At 38.5% G+C, this 26,154-nt stretch overlaps 1 protein-coding gene across 2 annotated transcripts in view; it reads left to right on the forward strand.

Annotated features, from left to right (window-relative positions):
• nxph4 (neurexophilin 4) overlaps nt 1-25,096 on the forward strand; it is a 47,362-nt gene extending 22,266 nt beyond the window's left edge. Inside the window, exons 1-2 of one of the 2 annotated variants that reach the window (XM_082532637.1) lie at nt 11,085-11,390; nt 23,265-25,096. In XM_082532637.1, coding sequence (XP_082388763.1) covers nt 11,388-11,390; nt 23,265-24,068 — 807 coding nt within the window. In that variant the 5' untranslated portion in view covers nt 11,085-11,387 and the 3' untranslated portion in view covers nt 24,069-25,096. Of the gene's footprint in view, nt 1-11,084; nt 11,391-23,264 lie in introns of those variants that run through there. The other variant, XM_082532636.1, reaches the window with a different exon arrangement.
• The last annotated feature ends 1,058 nt before the right edge of the window (nt 25,097-26,154 follow it).

Genomic DNA, 26,154 nt, shown 5'->3' on the forward strand with positions numbered 1-26,154 from the left:
TAACTGAGGACACCTCACTCCCGGAAATCTCTAAGTTTAAGAAAATGAAACTAAAATTATCTGCGGGATTAAACTATGTACAAAAAATATATATATATATGTTTACGTTTGTTTGTTTTTTCATTTGATTGGTTGGTCAGTTGTTTTGGTTTGGGTTTTTTCTTCTGGATCTGTATGTGCTCACAGAGTGGCAATCGCCTCAGCATGCTACACACCTGGGTGTGAGCACTGAGCTCAGAAGCCCCTCCCACATGTTTGCAACGAACAGCCAGTCAGAGTTGGGTCATGGCCAGTTTATGCTTGCTGTTGTCATCACCATTAGTGAGGGCCCGTGTGTGTCACGCTATGTATCAGTTTGGCACGGCTGGGTTGGAGAAATCAGGTTGGTGACAAGTGACTTAGTCTTTACTACCAATGGCACATCGATGCAGGAGCTCAGATATGGAGAAGAAGATGCTTCAGCATCTTGAAAGGATCAGGCTTTCTGGAAAAACCCAGCACTGAAGGAAGGATTTTTTTCTTAGACTTTTTCTTAGCGATGACAGAATAAAAAGATGATTCTATAAATGTCCATAATAGATTCACGTGAATTTTCCATTAGAATGAAATTAATCTATTGTAACTGTACATTAATGTGATAAAGTTGTAACACTGAGCCAGACAAAAAAACCCTTAATATGAGTACAGTGCAGATCTCACCCTTTTCCAGTCTAGGTGCAGTAAGGGCAGAAATTGAATTGCTGAAAGTTACTGTTTGTTTTGGTGAAAGTTTTATAGTGCAAGATGCATTATGCCATTACTGATTCAGTCAGCAGAGGGGGTTGTCAGGAAGGATGGAGGGAGGGAGAGGAGGAGGAGGAGAGTGCAAAAAACTCTGGCTAAAATTAAAAAACGCCACAAAATGAAATAAAGATGAGTGCTCCACTGAGCCACAGACTGAATATAAAAGACAATCCTGTGAAATATACATGGCTGGCAGGAGAGATGAGCAGAATGCTAAGCTTCAAACCTGTAACCCACAACACAGGCCCTGAGCCTGAGCCTGTTGATCACCCAGGAACATTAAGGGATCATGCCAACAGCAATGATCTGTCCAACGTAGTGGTTTCCTGATCACCTAGGCAACAAGAGACAGGAAGACATGCAGTAGAAAGGAAGAGACTATCTCCCATATTTAATAAGATTTGATGTTATTTTTCCCTGTCTGTAATGCTTTTATTATTGCAGATTGGCTTAGCTGTGAAAGGTATTGATTGTGAGCCAGAGCCCCAACCGGGACTGAAGGAAACAGAGATGGAAGGTGTGAGCTGTCAACTGCAGGTGATTTGTATTTATTAAAAAACAAAACAAAAGAAACTCTTTCCCTCAGTTCTGTATATGGTGATATTTTCCAGCATACTTTACTCTAAAGCAGAGAATGGATCATTTATTAATTTAAATCAAAGCCGTTGGAACTTCAGGGCCTGAAACACTACCTTAGGGAGATTTAACCGTAATAACAGGTGTGTGTGCATGTAGCAACATGTCCATGCTCTGTTCATGTAAGGGCTAAATAAGTATATGCTTCTGCCTACTCCTTTTCAAACAACTGCATGGAAAGATTTTTATGACATGTTGGTGAATGTATATGTTTGAAATAAAAATGAACTGAACTGAAAACTGAAAAAAAAAAAAGATTAAAAAAAGGAGAAAAGGAATTTGATTAGATTTGATCATCAGAAAAAATACAGACATTAAAGACATACTGATTCCATATTGGGCTGGCTGTACAGATAATATTAATAGTTTAACTACGCTTAATCAGAGCTTTATGGTCTAATTCTGATTTAATCCCACTTATGCTCATATGAGGTACAGCAAGATGTTTAATTGTTTTAGTCGCTCCAGCAAACCCTGATCTAAAAAAGAAGAAGAGAACTGTGTGAAAAAACAAAGATGATGACTGAGTGATTGTGTTCACGTTCCTATTCTTAGCCCTGCAGTGGGGAAACAGAACTAATGATGCTTCCTGACCTTAATACCAAGAGCTCAAGGTCAGTCTCCACTGATGCATCATAGGCAAGGTGTCCTGGACGCCAAAGACTGCTGCCGGATTGAGTCTGTATAGCTGTTGTTGTGGTTGACTGTGACTTTGCCCCAGAATTTATCACTGTTCTTCCTGAAGGAATACAAACAGATACAATCAAAGAACAAGCAATCTATTCAGCGGTGGAGCTCTGAGGGAACTAGCAGCAATTCTTTGGCAAGTTTACAGACCATTTTTCACTGTGGCTTCAAGTTATGCGCTGATTATTTCACAATAATGCAAGTGGAAAATTAATGTAAGAGAGAGAAAAGCTGCAGGATTCAGAGATGGGGGAAGATTTTGATTTTAACGTGTGACAAGCTTTATTAAAACTTTCTTTTTATCTGGCAGCGTCAAAAAAGAAAAAAATCTCTAAATGTATAGGCAATTCAAGCTTTCAAGTGCTGCTGCTGCTAAAGTGAACCCTTTTATCCACATACTGAAACCAGCTCCATTTGGTATAATAATAGCGGATGGGAATTTAAAATGACTAAAAACATGCATTAAAGTGTTGCGTGGAGGAGATAGTTGAACACAGCAGGGATCGTATGTTCAGGTTTCATGTATGCCTTTGCATAGTCAGATTTCTTCCATTATGAGAAGAAGAAAACGACCATTTATCATAAATAAGAAGCAAACAACACTGGGATATACAGCAAAAAATATAAGCTTGCAAGATTGGCCACTCGCCTCCTATGTTTAACAAGCTTTTCCATAATGCTAATAAACAGATTTGTTGTAGTTGTTTTTTTTTTTTTTTGTTGATGGCACAGCCGATAACGACGCAAAACCTGAAAGAAACTCAGGTGTATAAGAAATATAATAACATTGGATGAGATTTAATATCAAAGCTACCAATTTACCTTGTTTACATATTTACTTGTTTAAACATTAGCAGAAGAAGTTCTACAGCCATCTTCCACCTGATTTTGTCAATAATCTCCCAGTGAAAGATCACAGAGTGTCTGTAAATAATCACACAAAGTCTGCTTTACTTAACTGATTAGAAACAGCTTGTTTCCACTCACCTGTTACAGAGAAACGAAAAAGGAGCACAGCGAGGCAATATGGAACATTATGAAAGAAAAAAAATAAAAGCGAAAGGGTGAATTGCAAAATAAAATGGAGGGAGCCAGCACAGAGGAAGTGGGAACTCAGAGGAAGGCTAAATGTTGACTAGAGGGAGGGAGAGCCAGCCTGTCTCACTTGCTTGGATCATTAATTTGTGTTCTAATTAGCAGGAATGCCACAGTTGGAATGTGATGCCTGCGTAAGGACGACGAGCGTGTGTGTATGTGTGTGTGACCTGCCCTGGCTCCGAGTCTCCTGGCTTGTTAGTAATGACAGATTGACGCTCTCCTGCACCCCCCACCCACCAGGCCCACCCCATACCCCTCACCCAACCCACCCATCTGCTCTGGAAAGACACCAGATCTTTAGACCTGTCTTGTGTTTGTGCCATGTGGGTGTTTGTGCGTGTGGGCGTGTCAGTCGGCTCAGTTTTTGTCATTCTTCAACTGGTCGGACCAGTAGGGAAGCTCAAGAAAATTCTAGTCATGCTTTGTAGCGACCATCAGTTTTTCTTCTGTAAATGCCAAGGCCGAAATGGCTTTATAGGCTCTTTTGCTTTTTAAGAATATACTGTTCAAAGTGAGGCTGTGCTACACGGATCGCAACATCACTGAAATTTTTCAGTTAATCAGGTTTGTTTGTTCAAGATGCGAAATATCACGAGTCCTTGGATTCAAAATTACAAAAGCCCGGCGAGTAGCTGAGTGAAAGGATGAATTCGCTTGAAACAACAGTCAAGAATTCCATCTGCTAAATCTGAACGAGTTCTGTGAAACGGCAGGAATTCGGTGGCATAGGTCACTGTTCATTTCCTGTGTTTTCTCACATTGTGGATAAACTGCATCGGCCAAGCTTTTCATCATCTGTCCCCTGATTTTTAAAGACCCAGACGGTGCAGTGAGCCTTTGCCTCCCCGGGGCCTGAAAACATTCATTTAGATAGTGCCAATATCCAATCTTCCAGTATGTTTCTTTTGGACATATCTTTAAGGAAGAAACGAGAGAAATGTATCAGCGCTGCTGTCCTTTGGTCAGTGACATCACATTTATAAAGTCTGTGTGTTTTTGCACTCTGGTGTGTGCTTCTGTATATGTTTGTATGTGTGTTAGTTATTCCAGTGAAGCATCTAGCCCAGGGACAGAGAAGAGCTGGTCCACAGTGTAATTGAACCACAGATCCTGCTAGACTATTAGTCACAAGACTTGTTCTGTCTATAGCCACTCTTGAATCCACATGAGTGAAGTGAATAGGCTGGTCAGTAATACAAATGCAGCTATCACAGTTAGCCAAATGTTAACTTTTTATAGGTTTTGTTTAGAGAACATAGTTAAACACCAAAATAAGCATCACAAATAAATGAAATTGGTGAGTAATTAGGTTCCAATATAGTTTGTAAACCATCTTTTTGGATCAATTTTAAGCTAGGTTAATTTGTTGGTAGCAAGTTTCAGAGATAAATAACCAGGCTTCTCATGTGTTTTGTTCTCTTGCACTTCTTTATTCCAATTACACTGCTTTTCAAATCTCTTATATATTGATATTTTGTTTAGGCTAGTGCCATAGTATATCACCTGTGATAATACCGCATACATTTTACATCAGCGGTCCCCAACCCCCGGGCCTCGGAACCGGTACTGGTCCGTGAGTCGTTTGGTACCAGGCCGCAAGAGTAGAGGCTCAGGTGTGAAATGTATGGTTTTTAGGGGGTTTTTTTGGTTTTCAGTGTTATTTTGTTATCATTTTTATCGTTAACTCGGTTTTCCTGGATCTTTTCATGTGTGTTATGAATAAATCTTCATTTTTTCGGTACCGGTACTAGTTTTATTTTGTTGTATTTTTCCGCGACACCTTAAAGGCCGGTCCGTGAAAATATTGTCGGGCATAAACCGGTCCGTGGTGCAAAAAAGGTTGGGGACCGCTGTTTTACATGATATAAAAATGTCATATCGCAATATCTTTGTATTTACATTTCCTAGTGAGGTCTATAACAAGAAAAGGCCAGGAATGTCTGAGAACAAGAGCCAGGAGTGAGCCTCCAATAACAATTTCGTTTCTAAAAGGGGAATTTCACCAATAACCTCCAATGAAATACAGCATTTTAAAAAATACAAAGTTTAATTTTAACTTGTAATGTAATAAAATTTAAAGAACAAAAATACAGTACTTTGTAAACTATGCAAAAAAACTGTTCCCACTTGAGGTGAAAACCAACCTGTGTTTTTACTTCCCCAGTGAGGTAAAAACACACTACTGAGCACAAACAGGCTGTGAAAGAAGAAGTGCTAACAGCTGGTGATGTGTGACTCAAATGTAGACTCAATCGAGCATCACTGGAGCTCTGGCTAACTGCACCTCACATGACAAGAAGAGCAAAGGTGGATGCAAATTACTGTTGTGGTTAGATCTTGAAAATATTTTGTTATTAAATTATATTTTATATTTTTTATTGTGTGATAATAATGTGCAGCTGCTGAAGAATAACAAGGTTGCATTGTATTCAATACCACACATCAGCAGTGCGCAAGCTGCTAGCATTAGACCTAGTACAGTATGAAGGAAGCTAACAGAAATCGTTTAGCATTTTGAAGGCATTTCGTGGCTAAGACGCCAGCATCTTTTATTTGTATGTTTGCAAAAGCGTTGTACTTCACCACAGACTGTGGTCAAAGTAAGCTGAGACAAATGACGAGCTCATTGATGACGACAGTGCTTTCCCTGTCAGCTGCTCTCTTTCTCTTACTCCCTCCCTCTCTCTCTCTCTCTCATCTTTGCTGTCACTCGTCACATTGTTGGGAAGATTTTATTGCACTTACACTAACATATAATCATCAGTTCAATTAATAATATTACACTTCATCTGTCCTTAGGTGCTCTGTGATTTTACAGCGAGCCGGAGAATGGGTAATATTTATGGTCACCGTATTGATCACGTTGCAAAATTATTTTCATTTGTTACATTTTATTTTGCAAAGTTTGGAAAAGAATGTTTAACTTAAGTGTGGTTTAACTTACACACATAGAAAAAATGATTCCCAGTCTCTTCTTCAGAGTCTTTTAATATTTTTAATGCTACATATAACCAAACCTCAGGTATCGGTATTGTATTGTAACTAGAGACAGTGTCATTAGTGCAACCCTAACTGATAATAGCTTCGACGCGTGTGTTGACTGACAGATACTCCCTAGCGACTGTCTTTTGTTGGGGGGTGGAGGGAGCTCAGTTATTTTCAGCCTGATGGAAAGACAGCAGACAGGTGGCTCACATATAGGCCTACTTACACCATTGGATACCATGACACAAATAAACGCAGTGGACACAATTGTCTGTGGAAAGACAATCCTGTGTTTCTCTGCTTCATATCTACTTTGATATTGAGCCTCAGAGTGTGAAACTAACTTGAATGATGGAAGACCGGGGTTTCTGGAGGAGGGCGAGCAAAGAGGGGGAAAAAGAAAAAGCGAGCGTGTGAACGAATGCTTCGGACAGTTCTGGATGAGCAGACACTGACAGGTTTTCTTTCTTTTTTTCTGTTCTGGCCCCTGTCTCTCTCTTTCTCATTCGCTCTCAAAATATCATTACTGCACAATTCGACTTCTCTACATCTTTAGAAAGGATTTTATATGAGCAGTTGTTGGATTGATTAGGTTTCTAGCTACAGTGTACACCCACCCCCCATCTCTTCCTGAGGAACAGAATGAGAGCAGGGCCGCTGGTCAGCACTCTGGTTTTCTGCATCCAGATGGTAGATGTGAAAGATCCCAGTTAGGGGTCCCAATGCTACGTCCTTGAAGCTGGGTGATTTATACACTGGCAAAGGCATCTAAAAGGCAACTAAGGAGAAAACTCCTATACATTGTGTGATAGTATAAGGATGTGCTGGATCGTATGTTTAATTATCTTTTCTGATATGGGAGTTTTTTTAGTTCTTTATATTCACAATCATATTTGATATATTTCATACCTTTGCACTCTTTGTGCTAATAATGCTACAGGATCCTTGTCACTTCATGCTCTGACGCAGGTGTGTGTGTGTGTGTGTGTGTGTGTGTGTGTGTGTGTGTGTGTGTGTGTGTGTGTGTGTGTGTGTGTGCTTAACCTTCAAGTGAACCTCACTTGAACCTCAGCGTTTCTGAGGAGTTTTATTCACTGGCACCTCCCACTGTTTTCTCTCCAATTAAGTCTGCCATCACCCTTGGTGAAGAGAGTCTGCCCCAAGCGCGAGAGCCATGTATCCCCCCACAGGTCTGAGCTTTGGCCCCACTCGTCCCCACTCAGCTTAGGTCCCAAATGCATGGAGAGCATCCTTCACACCAGGGAACGTCCAGATATGTATTAGTATTCCCTTTTGCCAGCAGTTCCGAAATGGGTCTCAGAAGTGTGAAAGAATAGAGGATAAAAGAATCGAAGTGTGAGGAAACATAGGAGAGAAGAAAGGACAGATTTATGGAGAAAGAGTGGAAGTAATTAAGTTAAATGGATCAATAGATCAATAGTTAGCTGTGTTCTCGCCATGGGGTGTACATGTCGGAAAGCAGGAGGTGCTGGAATAAAAGGAAAAGAGATCAAGGTAAAAAAAAAATTAAAGAAATTGGAATATTGTGAAATTTACCTTGTTGTTAATTAAGAGACTGCCATATTTATTTAACTTTTTTTTTTGTTAAAAAATAAACATGACCAAATGGTATCTGAATCAGATCTTCCATGTTGTGTAAACCATCATCTTTGCTTGGTTGATTCAGTTTTGTTCATTTAACAAACTGCTTTGGTACTTGTTTGACTTGCAAATCTATTCCAGCTGAGTAAAATGGTCTGTTCGATAAACTTTTGTTTTGTTTATTTGATTTATTTATTTTTATCGCTCAAAATCCTATAGTAGTTATTTGCACTTATGCACAATGTTTGAAAAGGACTGTAGCTCCTTTTTTAACATGAAGTATTTTTTTTATCAGCAGCTCCTTCTGTTGCTGTCATTTTGTAACAGAATCCGTAGAAATCGTCATGGTGAGCATGATTTTATGATTATGAATCCGTGCTGTAATTTAACATTGTTCAAATCACAGAAAGAATTTCCATCATATTTTGTAATACGTTTGTTTTATTCAATACTTTAAATATACTTCAGGTTGAGTGATCTTTAGCAGTACATTCATTGATCACCATTTTGAGTCAAAAGGTAATGTTCAAATCGAGGGATGAGAAAAAGAAAAGGAGCAGGATGGAAAGATGGAACTGAGCAAGGATTGTGTTCATGTGTAGTCGATGATAAGTGGAAATGTATTGGGAAAAAAGCAGTTATGGAGAATGGAATGAGGAACTTTAGGAGGAATGAATGGATGGAAAAAAGGCGAGAGCTTAAGGAAATTAAGGATAATTCACAGATCTGATCATGAGCTTAATGATGAGTGATTGGAGGAAAAGATAGAGGGTGTGATAAGGAAAAAGAAGAAAGTGAGGGCAAAAAAAGTGGCAAGGAAAACATTAAGGATAGAAGTGGAAAAAAAAGGAAAAATAAAGTACAGTACCAGAAGACTTTCATAATCTCATCATGGATAGATGGATGTAAATGATGAACTGTCAAAGAAGGAAAGCAGCAGTGTAAGGATAAGGAAAAAAGGAAATCAAGGAATATGAGAGGACTGTGGGCTGGTGGTAAAACAAGGCAAACGGTGACATGAACAAGGTTTGAATCAAAGATAAAATGACTAAAGGAACTAAAGAAAAAACTAGAAACTAAAGAATCAAATCAAAACTAGAGACATATGCTAAAGAAATTTTAATTTTATGATTTTCTTTAAATATTGAGGTAACAAAGGAATTTTTTTCAGATAGAAAAACAACCAAAAAATGAAACTGTAGCTAGCAGAAAGATGGCATAACAGAAATTAAGATCCATCCAGGTATAAATGAAAGAAAGGAAGCAGGTAGAAGGTAATGGATAAAAAAGAATAAGAACAAAAGAAGGGAGGAAATGATTGTGGCATTATATTTATTAGCAACCATGCGAATGTACCAACTTCAATACCCTAAATGCTGCAAATTAGTGGAAAAGCACATAGAACAAGAACACAAATGAAGGCAGCTTAAAATGAAATGAAATTGGTTGTAGGCAGCAGGACTGCAAAGGGATTGAGGGGAGAAAAAAAGGGAAGGCGAATGGAAAGGAAAAAGAGCAGGTCTTTATTATGGTGAGTAACTTTGACACGCTCGCGTTGCGCCCAGTGCCAGTCCATCCGTCATCCAGCTCTCCTACTGATGAGCATTGGAAACAAATCTGAGGAAGCCGGGCTTTATTTTGCCGCCTGGGTGACTTGTCGGAGTCGTCACAAGCCCATGTGTCCCTGTACCTCTTCCCAACTGACATCTCCCAAGCTCAGTTTCACCCGCTGGGAATCTCTGCCGCTCTTCTCTCTGTTTTCCTCCATCTCGTCTATTCATTATGCAGATAAGTTGGTTTTTTTTTTTTTCTTTGCCAGTCCCCTGTGTTCGTTTGATTCTTTATTTATCTCCGGTGTTTTTGCTGTTTATCTGTTTGCAGAGAGTGTGTGTATATGCGCTTGATAAGTTGTGAAACACAGAGGGCATCAATCACTGTCACTTAGCTGCTCAACATGTCGCTCGTTGCGACAGAGCCCTCCTCCGAACCTAATCTCGATGAATTTCAAACTCTTCCAATACATAAATCTGCAAGGGAGGGGAGGAGCGTGGGTGGGGGGGAACTTTAGTGCTTTTCCAATCTGAGTCAAATATATGTTTACACATTTACAAATGAGAAATCCAGGAGTACAACGTCAGTTCTCATATTCTCCACGCCCATGGCAGCCTGCTTGGCGATGCAGCCCCTCCTGCAGCAGACTTCTGCAACAGTTATTTAGATGAATGATTAAAGTTAAACCACAGCCAGCAAGAGTCTCACCATTCTTATTTAAGGAAGAATGGGGAAGCTGTCATCTTTTGATGCATTACCCAGCATCTTGCATGCAAACAAGGCACCCCTTCTCTGCTGATGACACCATGCTCTTCTGTCCCCCCCCCCCCCCTTCCTTTAAGATGTGTCCCCAAAGACCTGCTTTGGGTGATTGATCAGGTGGTGCGGTTGCATCAGTGGAGACATGAAGGGAGTGTGCCCACCCAGCAAGCCAGACAAAAACACTTCAGCATGTTGATCTGATGTGATCAGTAAGATAGAGGGAACAAAAGTGGACAAATATGACTCCTGAAGTCTGGCCCTTCAGTGGGAAGTTTTCTAATGGCTTCATAGATAAATTGTGTTTCGTGTCATCTTCCTGCATTTTAACTTTTGGTAAACTTCGTAGAGCAATACTGTAAATATACTGAATGCAACAAATGGGACATTAGCAGTGTTTTCAGCATCCTGTTTTGTAAGTTAGTTTTAAAGGTATTGTAAGCTTGTGGTAAATTGCAAAAAGGAAAGATTTTAAGAAATCACAATTAGTTATCTTTGTCCAGTAAAGTTTGTTTTTGCTGTCTTAGGTCTTTTCTAACTAATCTATATTTTAGTTGTTTTGTAACGATTCTTATGCATTGACCAAGGAAGGTTTAAACACAATGAGTGACCTTAACCTCACTAAAATTCGTCATCATTGTCCAACAGACTGTGTAGAAAGAAGTAACCACAGCTGATATTTCTTTTTGTTCAATACTTCCAATATTTTTAATTTCTACTTCTTCTGTTAATAAAAGGAAAACTGCACATTAAAACATATAAACTGCCCTTTGAAGCAAATCAAATTAATTTTATTAATAATAAATAATAATACAGCTGTAATGCTTTCAAATCCCTTCAAGTTAGAGTAAAATTTCACCAAATCTTTTTAGTCTTTTCTTAAAAAGATTTGGTAGTTGTTTGAACTTGCTAGTCTCTCTATTTGGACGTTTCCCATAGTGCGCTAAATGCTTTTTGACATGTTCGTGCTGCCAAAAATTGAACACAGCAAGATGAAATAGAGATTTGACCGTGAGCGTTGCTCTGACTTGTCAATCCTCGGACCACACCGTGCTAAGTCCTTCTGCGGTGATGATGACTATTTTAACACATAAGATTAAAAAAGAAAAAGTTTAAAAAAACAGTGCTACAACATTCTGTATGTAGCATGTGTGCTTTATGCTAACTGCCACTGTCAGTTAGCATGCTAGCTATCATAGGAATCAAGAGTGAATTCTTCTCTTACTGTCTGGAAATTGTTTGGTGGCCTCTCTGCTTCCTCTCTGTAGCCAAGATGACAACCATAGATGGTAAGAAATGGCAGTTTTTTTGTTTGTTTTTACCATTATGAGTACACCATCCAATGAGCTTCATTTAGCCGCAGGTTTTTCCCTTTTTGTGCACTCAAAAAGTACTAAGTGTGGACTTGAGACACAGCATTCATCTTAAACTGTTGCTACTTGGATGTAAGATAAAAATGATAAGTTAAGCAAACGTTTTTGAAATGTTTCTGCTGCTTGCACAGCAGGTCGAGTTGAAGGTGGCAGAGTTGAAGATGTAAAGGTCTTCACTGGGATTGCCCAGGAGGAACAGGATTAAAAATGAGTGCATCAGCAGGACAGCTCAGGTCACACGTTTTGGAAAATAAGTTAGAGAGACAAGGTTGACGTGGTTTCGGCATATAGTGAAGTTAAGAAAAGTACAATTAGTTATCTTTTGTTCAGGAAAGTTCCTGACCTTTCTGAGGTGTAAGGTTAGTGGATATATCAGACAAAAGATCTTGAATTTTGTTATTTCTTTCCTCTGAGTTTTTCTAACTTTTAACTTTCATTTTCCTAACTCCTCCTTTACAGACCCCTGGTTACTTTTTAGTTTTTCATGTTTGTAATTATATATGTGGATGATTTTCTGAGTTTCTGAGCACTTGAAAGTAATTTACGTATCCACAAAACTTTTAATATTATAGTTGTATTAGCTAATCTTAACTAACCACAGAGAGAGCACAAAGCTCTGCCAAGGCAACTCACTCTCTGGGCAGTGTTTACGCTTAAGGGAGCAGTATCATATTTTGTACAGATTCAATTTGTTTTCTTTCTTCTTTTTAAATGTACTTTAAGAAGTTTATAGTGTGGTAAAAAAGAATGCATTTTTTGGGTTAACTTAAAAGAGAGGCAGGTGTAAAATGTAAAAGTGAGAGCAGAGGTCAAATGTAACATGATATTTGGATGCAAACTATAATGGGACATTTAGAATTGCTATATGCCTGAATGTACCTAAATCATTTCCTAAATGTTGCCAAGACAAACAAAGGCAGTAGAATTTTAAACATAGTTTTAAGGATGAAAGACATTTTATGAAAGTTTGACCTTATTCGACCTTAAAGAAGAGGCGAGCAGGACAAAGTAACGTATTATTTAGGATCCCATACATAGTTTTAAATAGTTCTATATAGCATTATTATCACTTTGACCTTCAGGTCAATCTATCGACCTTGAAGGAGAGGTCAGAGGTCATATTTGCTGTTATGTGAAATCTACTTTCTATATCCTGACAATACACACTACACTTGAAACAATCATGATTCTAAGTTGTAAGACTTTTTGTTTTCAACCAATAATTGTCCTTGATGTAAATATGTAAAAATTGCGTAGGTTTCTGTTGTGTGTCTTGTGTACTGTTTGTTTGTATACGTGTCTTTCTTGCTGCTTGTACACCCAAATTTCCCCTTGTGGCACAATTAAAGGATTATTCTAAATCATTAAGTTGACCTTTAAGACCTTGGAGGATGTAAGTCAAATTTTGGTAGATTGTTAACGCAACTCTACACCCCTACAAAGTTTTATCAGAATTCATTCAAAACTTTTTGAGCTATTGTGTTTACAGACAGATTGACAGGCACGCAGGAACGCACACAAACGCTACCAAAAACATAACCTCCTTGGCGGGGGTAATAAATAAAACAAATGTTTTCTGGAGGTCTACAGCAGCACATAGATTCTGTTTCCTGTGGGAGTAGTTACGTGATGAAGATTAAATGCAACTGAAAAACAACTAAAACCGATTTGGCTGTAGCAGCACTGCTTAAACATACTTGAATGAAAGCACTTACATACAATGCTGGCAGCGATGCCCAGTGTTTTCTTAGCATTGTATGTTTATTTGGCAGTGGCTGATACTTAGCCAGTCACTGTGGAGTCTCCTGATTTAATATAGTACCATAATGCGTTTTGCAAAAGACTGTGTTAACAAGAGCAACGTTGTTTATTTAATGTGGTAATCTCTGTGGTTGCAAAGGCTATTTTTAGTCCCATGTGCTATAACAAGAGGTATGTCGTTCCAAATGTAAGAAGAACATAATTATTTCAGTTTGTCGTTGTAGCCGGCCTTGCTGAATTTATAAATCACTGGACAGCAATATTTATCTTTGGAATACACAGATAAGAGTGACAGGTGGATTTAGATTATGATGCAAATAAAGAAGCTTCAGGTGAGGCTTTGCTGTTGCAGGTGTAATGTTTAACTGTATTGAACGAGTAATATTCAAAAGGATCGTAAGCCAAATGGAGCCTCTTATTTACTGCAAAAATATGAGAATATGTTTGGCCTTGTAATCTCAGTCTTCAAAAACAAAAAATACAGCAATTTCTTTCCAAATAATGTTTCATTTGCTTGAATACATGCACATATTTGTACATGATGGGTCCACTGCAAGATATTTGATGTTCTGTTTATATTTTTTTATTTTCTCTGTTTGTTTTTATGCTTTTTTTTGTAAAGAAAAGTACATGCAGACACATGGATGTGTTGTCTAACAAGCTGCCTGACCTCTAATGACCTTTCTTTCACCGCTGGGTTTTTGTTGTAGATCTTCTGCTTGCTTGGTGAAAAAAAAAATGACTGGCCAGTTTTTCAAGCAATTGAACTCCCACTCACGCTGGCTGACTTGGTTAAATTAAAATGTTAATTAATTGTGTAAAAATATGTCTCAATATACAACAGTTGGAAGTTCTAAAGTTGCCTTGTTGTGCCAAGACAATAAAACAAACCTGAAATTCCCATAACTGTGAGACATTGTAGTTTTCTACATTTCCCCCTTAGTCTAATTTTAGCACATCTGCAATATTTTGCAATATTGTCGGCATATTACACTTAAGCCAGCATTCAATACCCTCATAAATCCTCTAATATAGACATCAAATGGTAGAGTAGCATCTCTTTCTTTCTTCCTTGAAACTAAACCTTGTTTTTATTTACCTTATTTTCTACACACTAAAAAATACAGATTCTTTAAAGCTGATGATGAACTAAAATGCTTATTAAATTTAGTCTGAAATATGGAAAAATACTTTATTTCTTCTTCAAGTGATTTTTTTCAGAACTGAGCTGGTCTTCTTGAAACAATATTACAGATATTACTTCTCAAGAAACCTCTGATTATTCTCTATGGGGTGAAGTGTTTCTCATTTTTGTCTTATTGCACTCATAATCTCACTCTGTGTCGTATATATATTGTCTTTTTACCTTTTCTCTCTTTGCACTTTCGCCTCATATTGTCTTACAGACCTCTCTGCTTTCTCTACACTCATTCTCTTATTCTTTTTCTTTTTCTCCCTTGCTGTGTTATCTGTCTCAGCTCCATTTCCTTGCTCCCTGATACTCCCTGACTCAGTAGCTTTCATTTTCATGATAATCCAACGACACCAGTGGACTGCAAAATCGCTTTTACTGCTTTTTTCCCCCTCTTCTTCCCCCCTCTTCCTCTCTGTCTCTCTCTCTCAACAGTCTCTTGCTCCATTTTTCCCCTACTGGTTTATCTTTTTTCCTCCTGGCTTTATTTTGCTTTTTGTAATTAAATGTCATTTTCAGCTCTCTCATTTTTTTGGAGGGGGGGGGGGGGGCAGGGAGTGGGAGGCTAAAAGTTAAAAAGTTTCTTTTTTTGTAGTATGATTATTGTTAAAACAGTGCAGCGTGACTGCTGTTAAAAACTGAGCACGTCTGAGCTACAGTACCACACTACCACCATCGGATATGTTCAGTTCAGCTTTATTTTATTCTCAGTCTACACGTAGCTCAATTACTACTCTGTCATCAAACTTCCATCCGTTCTCAGAGATGTTTCTTTTTATCCACATCTTATATTTCTAAGCATCATATTCATAACAGATGCAAATTATAATTCCTGTCTTCCGGCAGGCATCTTTTATGTCATTTCAACGCACTGTAAATGCCCCAGACTCCACATCTTGCTCCTTTTACTAGAAGCAGCAACATCTAACACTGCACCACAGACTGGTTTATAAAATAAGGCATAATAATGCTACAAATATGACCTGAAAAATAACACAAGCTGTGAATAAGGACGAAAAGATGCAGTTACATAAGTTGACCTGCACAAAAGAATTCATCACATTTTTGTGATTTTTTTTATCCGAAAAAGTTGTAATAATGTTATTACTCGAATTCATGTGTAACCTTTTTTACTTTTTTTTTTTTAAATCAATTAAACGTCTGAGTTCATATTCATAAATATTCAGATGCATGACAAAAGCACAACACTGCAATGTGTGATGTTATCATATGTGCTGAGAACATTTCACTCAAAAACATCATAAACTATCAGTATATTGTGACATCCCTTGAGGGGATTTTTCCACATCAGTTTTTGATTTGTGTTTTTTTGATTATTATCTATCACTAAAAAAACATCACAGTAACTGGATAATTCTGAGGAGGCATAGTTGAAGGGAAGGATCCAGTCAGCCTTAAGTCAGTAATGTCCAAAATCAGTTTGTTATATCCTATGTTTTGTCAGTGACATTTAATTACTCCATCAGTCACAAAAACTTTCAAATTTAATCAAAGAATAACTCTTTATGTGAAGAAAGCACCTTAAAGTAATCATTGAATCACACAAGCACAAACGCTTGTGAATCTGCCTTTTTATATGCACAGCTGTATGAAATAACACCATACATGCATCAGGCAGGTGTATTTCTTAGGTTGCCTATATTAAAAAATAAATATTATTAAATCACATCAACTGAGTACAAAACTCTTCTCCAGTATTTAAACTGCTTTTGTCATTATTGTACAGATGTATCAGCTGAGAACACACACATCATCTTCCATTTAGTTGTGCTGTGTGTTCAGGTGTGTCTTGACTTCCTAAATAATTTGTGCTAAGATACTGTCACCATCCATCACTGTGTTTGGTTCGGCTGATTCAGAGTTATGAGAGCGGCGATACGACTGTTTTGTTAAGTACTGCAACCTCTGAGCTATTTTCTCACCTCGCTTTGCAACGCAGCGAGGAGGAAAACAAAATGGCAGGGGTGCTGGGAGAATGCATGCTCTGATCACTTTGGACTTGTTACTGTTAAATGCATGCATTAGCACAGTAAAACGGGACAGTTCAAATACCGCCCTTCATTTTAAAGGCACAGCCTTCTTCAGATGAAGGTGTTCATACATCAGCTATGATGAAGCGAACCAAACTAATGTAACAGCTTATAATCTGTCGAGATTTTCCTAAACAGGACTCTGACACTCAGATTTCCTTTTGCTTGAACTGTTTCAAAGATGTCAGGGTCATCTGAGAAATGAAAGGCCTTACCCTTTCAGGGTTTTCCGGCATATTTCAGAATGCAGTGGTGGATGAACAGAAATGTCTACAAATTTCATCTTTGAAGTTCGAAACTACAAAAAGAGAACTTTTTTACTGCAAGATCCTTCGCTTTCCACAAGCACAGATTGATGGCATTTGCCTTTTTCAGAAATGGTGAAGGTGCATTTAGGATAAATAGGAACTTCAAAGTTAAAAAAAAAAAAAGATCTGCATTCAGCTTTACATCTTATTGTCCTCAGCAGAGATGGGCAGTAACGCGTTACTTGTAACACGTTACTGTAATCTGATTACTTTTTCCAAGTAACGAGTAAAGTAAGGGATTACTATTGCAAAAACGGTAATTAGATTACCGTTACTTCCCGTAGGAACGCTGCGTTACTGCGTTACTAAAACCATGATTTTTTTGCGAGAACGTCTCACGACAGTGACGTAAGCGAGTGCGCCGTTAGTGACAACAGCTGTGTGCAGATCAACAATGGATCACATATCGATTGTGGGAGAGAGTATGAGCGTGCAGCGTTTAAAGCGTGGAAGTACTGACCTTACTTTGAGTTTGATTCCATAAAAAGTGACAAAAACATTAGTGTCCGTTGTGCGTGGGAAGAAAACTTCTTTTTACAGCGAAAAAAAACCCCTAAACTTCCAAGCACGCACCGAGTGCGCAACGACGTAATGCGCAACTGACCGCGGCACACCTGCACCAAGGTAAACCTCCGCCTACCGCAGTCCTGCTTTACAGGTGAAAATAGAGCAAAAGGACCGCTTAGTCTTTGACTTTATTTATTTTCTGCTGTGTTTTACTTGCATCTATTTGAAAGAGTGAGTGTAAACACAAAAAATACTTTATTTTATGAGCTGGAATGTGCAGAAAATAGGTTTAAATGTTAAACTAATTTATTCAAGTCAGAGAATGTTGCATATAATTACATTTTTGCTTGATGCATAAAGTTAAAAGATTAAAACTGATGAAACAAGTTTTAAAAAGAGACTTTTCCATTTGATTACATTTTGTATGATGATTTATGCAGAAAAAGTAGAATTGGGCTGAAAGCTCTATCGCTTTATCACCTCTTCAGGTTGTAAATCGTGTTTTTAAAAAGTAACTAAGTAACTAAGTAATTAATTACTTTTGAAAATAAGTAATCAGTAAAGTAACGGGATTACTTTTTGGGGGAAGTAATCAGTAATTAGTTACTGATTACTTTTTTCAAGTAACTTGACCAATACTGGTCCTCAGTTAACATTTTGCAGCTTTTCCAAGTCTTCTTGAAGAAAAATGAGATAACTACTTTTAATCGCAAAGGCACTTGAAACAGAAAGTTAAGAAAAAACAATCAGTAGCTGGCATCAGAGCCTGTGGTTTGTAGTGCTGTGGGAGGGGAACTGTACATTTGACTCTCCTGTGTGACAGCAGATCAATGCAGCCTGGAGCGCAGATAGAAATGAATAGATTGTCACCAATAAAACTCCAATTAAACAAAGGAACAAGCCTGGGAGAGAGCTCAGAGACAAGCAGCTCTCATCTTCACATCTGTCCTCGGGGGAAGAATGGGAGAGCGTGAGGCAGGAGAGGGAGTCGGGTGTGGGCTGAGGAGCCGGGGAGCATGGTTCATTTCCTCTGAATACTCTTGCTATCAGGAAGGTGTGGAAGTTATGGATGAATGTGAGAGTGAGCAAACTGCAGACAGAAGATCAGATAACCGATAGACAGAGAGTGCAAAAGAAAGAGGGAGCAGAGGGAGAAGTGCTGGCATTGATCTAAAGCTTCCCTAATGATGAAAAGAGATCTTAATTGTGGTGACATGTAATATAACAGGTTTAAGCAGTCAATTGTAGAGCTCATCTGACCTTATTTAATAGGGTAGTGTGAAGCCTCTCATCACATAGTCTTTCTTTCCCTCACTACAGCCTTCTCTACCTGCCTGTAGATGTGTCTCATCGCTTTGTCTGTCAGTTTTGTCTCAGCCGCATTGATAATCTCCTCATTGAACAAATTCCTACATTTCATTCTTGTATGGACTTTAAGGTAGGTTGGAGGCCTTCCATCTACGCAGCAACTAAGGGTTGCTTTTTGCTCATATGAACCTCCAAATGAAATTTAAAGATGATTAATGTTCCCTATTCCTAGAAAATGTACAAGATCTTCTTACTCTCTCCTCTCCTCATCTCACTTCTCCACTAATAACATTTTCTTCACTATCTCCCTTTATCTCCCGAGCGCTGTAATCTGATTGTTCTTTCTGTGATTGTGCTGTTATTGAGTTGTCTGGATCATACATATGTATAAGCTCACCACAATACTTATGCTGTGCTCTGCTGTGATTTCCTGCAGCATACAACCAAACAGGAGTCCCATCCCTAATTGGAGGAAACACTAATGCCATGTTGAAGCGTGTAAAAGCTTCCCTCTGAAAAAGAGGGGACTCACACCAACCCCTGAGTCAGGTTTATACGGAAATGTTCCTTTTGAGTCATGTTAAGTTTGCTGGAAAGCTGTAAAAGTCCCCAAGTCTGACTGTGTGTGTTAATGGAGTTGTTTTTTCTTGACAACAGTGGCTCAGATATAACGTGAGAATAAGAAATACAACCTCGGAGTTATGTAGCTACTTTGGTAGACGAGTGATGCATGTGTTTCTTTTAAAGTACAACGTAAAACTAGCTGTCATCCACAATTTTGTGTTCTCCCAGCTAGCTGCACCTAGATTCATTTTTAGCCAGCTGTGGGGCTGTGGGGATGGCAGTCAGTCTCTTTAGTAGATGGCCACACTTTTTCATGCATACAAGCTTATATTTGATCAGATACAGTGCTTAACAAATTTACGAGTCCACCTGTCATATGCTCCAGTGCTCCAATTTGAGTCGGCACCCTGGACTTCTCTGAGAAGTCAGAAATTAATCAAGCATAACATTCAACCACTAAAACAAATTTTTCTGTTCAGGAATCCAAGTGAATGACTGTAATTTGGGATCTTAATCAAACAATAACTATTTTTTTTCTGGGGTTTTTTGTTTTTTCTGTAAAACTGTACATTTGAAAATTCAAAGCTAAACACACTAATTATATTCTAGTATTAAAAATATAATTTGGATTAAAGAACTCATGCATTGCGGTGGATTTACCATTACTGTTGTATTTCGGTAATTACGAATACTGTTAATTTAGGGATGCTGTAGCATAACCCTTACATTGGGTGGTGGTTGTCGTTGCAATTGTTGGCAATCTTTAACAAGGAATTGTTAAAGAATGATTAACAAAACTTATAGATATATAAATAGATAGATATAGATAGATACACACACACATATGTAACTGGCTTAGAGTCATTCAGTTCTTGATTTAAGGAGTTTTCATCTTCTCGGTTTCAAGAGATATCTTTTCTGTCTTTCACAGAGTTCTTCCCACAGATTTTCAATCATGTTTAAGTCAGTTGACGCTGACGACCACTTCAAAAGCTTCAGCTTGCATTTCTTGAGGTATTTTTGGTGAATTTTCTAGTCTGCTAGGGGTTATTGTCTTCTTGTGGGAGTTTCACTTTCTTTTCTGACATTGAAATCCATAATTTGCTGATACCTGGTCAACCCACAAAGTTCTAAAATTGCCAGGTGGCTAATAATGCCATTCTCTGGCCTCACTTATGAGTTACTTATGACCTGACAACTATTTTGTGAGTTCCCGACAAAAAAAAAAGTTAAAGAAGAAAAGCTGATTTTCAAGGTCTGTCCACTGAAACATTTGCAAAAACGTCTTTTCAATGAAAAAATCACAAACTATATAATTTACCCAGGGTTGGCTACCACTTACAACTCTAAGTTCCATTCAAATCGAAATCATAAGCTGAAAGAGTGACTACTTTTTAGTTGTGTGTGCGCACCTGTGTGCTTTTAGCTTCAGCACCTCTTCATCACTTCAGCAGTGCCCCTCTGGCTATTGCTCTAAAAGTTACTTCTGACTCATTGTAACTTAACTGAATAGGCACTGAGGAGGAAGAAAAGCATGAAGGTTTATTTCTCAAATCTTTCACTGAGTGCGGCAGCCTGATATGACCTTATAGCAAACATCTGCTGTTTCAAAAAGTCTATAGCTTATGGATTTCATGTCAAGAGAAAATATCTGATATTTATTCTAACATATCCTCACCCTTTAAATTGATTTACTGTCAAGCACAAAAAATTTCATATTCATGCTAATAAAAAGTCCATCTATTTATTGGTTTGTGTTGGCATTTTATTATTTTCATGCCACAGAAGAAGAGGGCCTTTCTCTGTACTCATCTTTTTCACTCGATCGACACTTGTTAAAGTTGCTGACTATGTACAGTTGCTTTTCCCCCTTCAGAAGGACTTATGTCAGCCTCAGACCCCCCCCCCCCCCCCCCCCCCCCCAGAATAAAATCACTTTAAAACTTCGTACAGCTGACCCTGAAGGTTAGGTTGAGGTTCATGGTGAGATGTTGCCGCTGAAGTTTCTGGATTATGATGATTGTGCTTGTTTAAACTCTGGGCCACAAGCTTGAGTAATGATTAGGACTGCACCAGCAGAGTGTTAGCCTGACAGATGGCAACACATGGAGTTAGCTGACAGCACTGCTGACAGCGCATTCACAGGAAGTCCCCATATTGCATGCACTGTACACAGGCTTTGTTGCTGTACATATTCTGATGTTTTTCTGCCATCAACTGTAGCTTGTTTCTACCTGTCAATGCCAAAGTCAGCTCACATCATCTATTCACAGACTTAAAATTGCAAGACCTCTGCACATGCCTGCTGTCAGTGCACCAGAGGGAATTGGGGTCTGTTGAAAATCTGCAGTTAGACATTATCCCAGTCACTGGTCATTCATCTAAAGCTTTCTTCTTTTATAAGTTCATCCTGGAGCAGTCGATACACTACCGTTTATTTGCTCTTCAATCAATCTACTTAAAAATCAGCTCTGCGGGCATGTTAATTAAATTCATTTCAGTTTAATTCAATTATATATATATCACCAAATCACAACAGCCTCAAGCATGGAATATATCAGAATCTATATAAGTGCTATTGTTTTGCATCTGCAGCAATATGTAGTTGTTTTTAGGTCGGAGGTTGATGAAAGATGAGGCAGGCATAAAGCTGCTGGTCCCACTGCATTGGATACGAATGAAGGAAGACAGAAAATGTCCCAACCTAACTAGACACAAAGATGTGATCCTGTACCTCTGTTTTTTGGGTTGGTGTTGTTTATCAACTGGGAGAATAGTTTTTTAAACTCCATCCAAATGCAGCCTCAGGGGAAGTGCATGTAACCCCTCTGAATAGTTGTAATACTTGGCACTGTCACTTCATGACAGCTTCAAGCTCAAAGTCTGTGTGTGTGTGTGTGTGTGTGTGTGTGTGTGTGTGTGTGTGTGTGTGTGTGTGTGTGTGTGTGTACATATGTGCATATGGATAGGAGCATGGCAGTGATGTGATTGATGAGACATATAAGAGAGCAGAGCAAGATTTCTAGTCAATCAGTCCTGTGAATAACCACCTAGGCTGTGGATTAAAGGCAGAAAGCTGTCTGCACAAACAAAGGCTCACATCCATTACCTTACATGTAGAGTTGTTTTGCTCTCTGTGGCAACACTGACAACAAAATTAAAGTGTGTTAACAAAAATAGATCTATTTTTTCTCTTGAATTCAGGACATGAAACGTAGCAACATCTAACAACTAGGATGCTCGTAGAAAAAGAAAACTTGTGGGAGGTAAACATGAATGCTACCAAAGAGTGACCTTTGAAATATTTATAATTTTAACAACGAGTGCAAATTGAAATTGGACACATTTGAATTATATCACATTATGTGTATTTACTTTTCATTTGACAGAACAAAGAATAAACTGTAGCACCTCTGATCTCTGTCTTTACCTCTTTAAAAATGAAGATACAAAGTCAGCCGAGGACTAGTTGCAAGCCGTTGGTTCCATACTTAGAGTTCTATATTGTAGCATTTAGCCAGCACAGGGAACAGGAGTGATGTGGCAGCCACTATTTAATATTAAATACCTCTGAGAAATGCACCAAATCCAATAACTGCTCCAAGACTGTAAATACTTATCCTTCCCAGACTGAATCCCCTCCAAATCACTTTCAATTTGACATTTTTTAGTGGGGTCCTGACACTTGATCAGTTTCTCAGTCAATCAGCTGTTTGGCACTCATCTAATATGAATGGAGTCCTATTTTACAGGATGCTGTTCTTGACAAAGAATAGCTAAAAGGTTTTTGGTTTTTAGGCAAACATGCAGTAAAACTAAATCTAACTTAAAACTCAAAACATTCTCGGTATATGCGGAGCTTGGCATTATAGTTTGAGACATGAAAATATAGATATGAGTGAGTAGCATTTGTAAGAATGAATTACAATTCCTAAAAACTTGGAACTATGGTAGTAGGAGCTGGGTTAAATGGATGGATGGATGGATGCTGTTGTGTTTTTGAAAGGTCTGTCTGGTAGAAAAAGACATGAAAAGGCAAAGTGCAGCATTGTCAGTTACACTGTCAGTAAAATTTGATTGTTCTTTGTCTCTTCTGCAGGTCCAAGGGTTGGAGAGGCAAGTGGACTTCTCAGATCTGGGCCCAGTGGGGGCGGTGATGAAGACTCTTCCATACGGCATGGGCGGAGGCACCGTTGGAGGAGTAGTTAAGCCGCCGTACCAAACCATCTTCTCCACACCGATCGATCAGATACCGGTGAAATCCAAGCCACCCCCGTACAGTTCCTATAGCCCTTATGAGCTGGCCCGGAACCAGTCCCTGCTAGTGGATCAGACAGGCTACCGCTCCAAGCGTAAACCTGCACTAAAGACAGCCATGAAGACCAAGAAAATCTTTGGCTGGGGGGACTTCTACTTCAATGTCAAGACTGTGAAGTTCAGCCTGTTGGTGACAGGGAAGATTGTGGACCACATCAATGGGACTTTTACTGTTTATTTTCGCCACAACTCCTCCAGCCTGGGGAATGTGTCGGTCAGTATCGTGCCACCAACCAAAGTGGTTGAGTTTGAGGTCCTTCAGCAGCATCATCTGCACCCCCACACCCAGCAGAACGTCCAGATCCAGGAGACACAGCAGTCCACCATCGATCCAAAAGAGGCAAAGACCTTAAACTGTCGGGTCGAGTACGAGAAAACCAACAGATCCAAGAAATCCAAACCCTGCCTGTATGATCCGTCTCAGACCTGCTTCACAGAGCACACCCAGTCCCACGCTGCTTGGCTTTGTGCTAAACCTTTCAAGGTGATCTGCATCTTCATCTCTTTCTTCAGCATTGATTATAAGCTGGTTCAGAAAGTGTGTCCAGACTACAACTTCCAAAGCGATCACCCTTACTTTGGATAAAGTAAACGAGACTAAATAGAGAATAAAAGAGACACTGATGAGTAAAATGATAATGATGGAAATGATAGTCATACTGATCCTGTTAAAAAAAGCAGGGGACAGTTTTTTTGCCTCTAAACAGCTGTGAATTGTGGATTTAAATCATGTATATTCAGACTTATGGATGATTAGGATGTGGCTGATTTCACTGACGTCTTTTCCAACTTTGTATTTGTTCTGTTTTTCTTTGTTTTCTTTTGTTTTCTGTAAATATTGTACTCAACCCCAGCAGACTTATTGTTTTTAGATATTTGTTTCTTAGTGTCATTTCTTTCTGAAGTTGGAGGCTTGGTTACAAACAGCTGGAATCAGTATTATGCCCTTCGAGTACAAAGTAAGCCTCTGAGGCAGCCGAACAGTGCCATCGCTGTATGGCAAACGTAATGTTATGGTAGACTGACTGTTAATCATCCTCTCAGCTCTACATTTAAACCCTGGATATAAGAGAGTTATATGTATGAGAAATGCCATGCTGGATATGCATACAATATACTGTATGAAAAAGCACATTAAAATCTCTTAAACTGTCTGCCTTTTACTGAGTGAATGTTTTGGTTCAGAGCTTGAAGCAAATTTGCAAGGCGCAAGCTGTGCAGCGTTTTCATGTTATCTAACTCAGCAAGGACACTATTATGAATTAAGCTACATTTTACTCTGATTAGGAATTCATGTTCCAGCTTTCAGCTAAGATATGTAATTTTAATTTTCTCAAATATATCGAAGGAAAGTTTGTTATGGATTGAATTTTAACATGAAAACCAACCGTGAAACATTCTTTAGATGATAAAGTTTGACTTTTTGAAGGAGTTGATATGTACAGTAATAGAATCCAGCAGCCTTATCTGATGTGATTTTTAATTACATATATCCTGGAAATGGAAAAGAATAACTATTGTACTGAAGGTAACATGACTGACAGATTTATGTTTGTTTGATCATGCAACCAAATAAAGTATTGCACACCCGAGTAAACATTTTTTAGTTGTGCCGAAACCAAAGGGTATATTGTATTATTTTATATGTATATTATGCTGCCAATGCTATGATCTTAACTACCTAATAATACTTACTTGATCAAGGTGTTTTATGCTCAAAATATGAACTTAAAAGAAAATAAAGTAGGACTGGCTCGCCACCAAAAGAGTAATTATTAAAACTGATCGGGGGTTATAACCGAAAGCAAGGATCGCCCCACCTGCCTCTCTCTTAAGCAAACCAACCAAATGCAGTTTGAACAACTATTTAAGGCTGATTCTTCGTTCTTCGCAAACTCTCAGCTCAAAGTCATTTGGGTCCACACACCTTTGATCCGGAAATATTGGTGCACAGAATTTCATTAGAAAACACATATTCAGTGTTAATTAAATCTTCACCTTCTCTGCCTCAGTATCTTATGGTCATGATGATTTAAACTGAAATGGAGCCTTACACAAGTTGCTATGGACAAATGCAGAAGTTGGTGAACTTCCCTTCTTTTTAGACAGAAGCTTAGTGAAGAGTTGTTAAAAAAGTGCTCGGGATTACTCACAACTATATGTAAGTGTACGTTTGAGTGCATGTTTGTGACTGGATGTAGATGCATGTGAAAGCTACAGTAAGGTCCATAAGTATTCTGTTAATGAGGCTTTTCTGTGTAATTTTCTCTGTGTATACCATCACTGTGGATTATAAAGCAAACAATCGATACGTCTTTGAAATGCTGACTTTCCACTTTTATTTAAACAGCTTAGGAAAAGAATTGCTTTAACTATTAATGAAAGATTTTTTTGCATACTAGTCTCCCATTTTCAGCAGTAACTGGACAAAATTCCCCTCACATAATTTTAAATATAATGATTGCTGTCAATGACAGTGTGAAACCTAGAACCCAACAATACATGCTGTGTTCCCATGCTCTGTTGGCTTGAAATCGGGTGACTAACTTAAAGATTATCGCATTGCTGGCAGACTCTGGACAGAGTCTTTTAGATGTTTTATGGCAAAGTTTTCTGTGCTCTTCTCGGTCTTTTAGTGTTTCAAATGTAGCCAATTTCTTTTTAAAATGAAC

Source organism: Aulonocara stuartgranti (assembly GCF_965226115.1).
Source record: "Aulonocara stuartgranti genome assembly, chromosome: 5".
In the NCBI taxonomy this organism is placed as follows: domain Eukaryota; kingdom Metazoa; phylum Chordata; class Actinopteri; order Cichliformes; family Cichlidae; genus Aulonocara; species Aulonocara stuartgranti.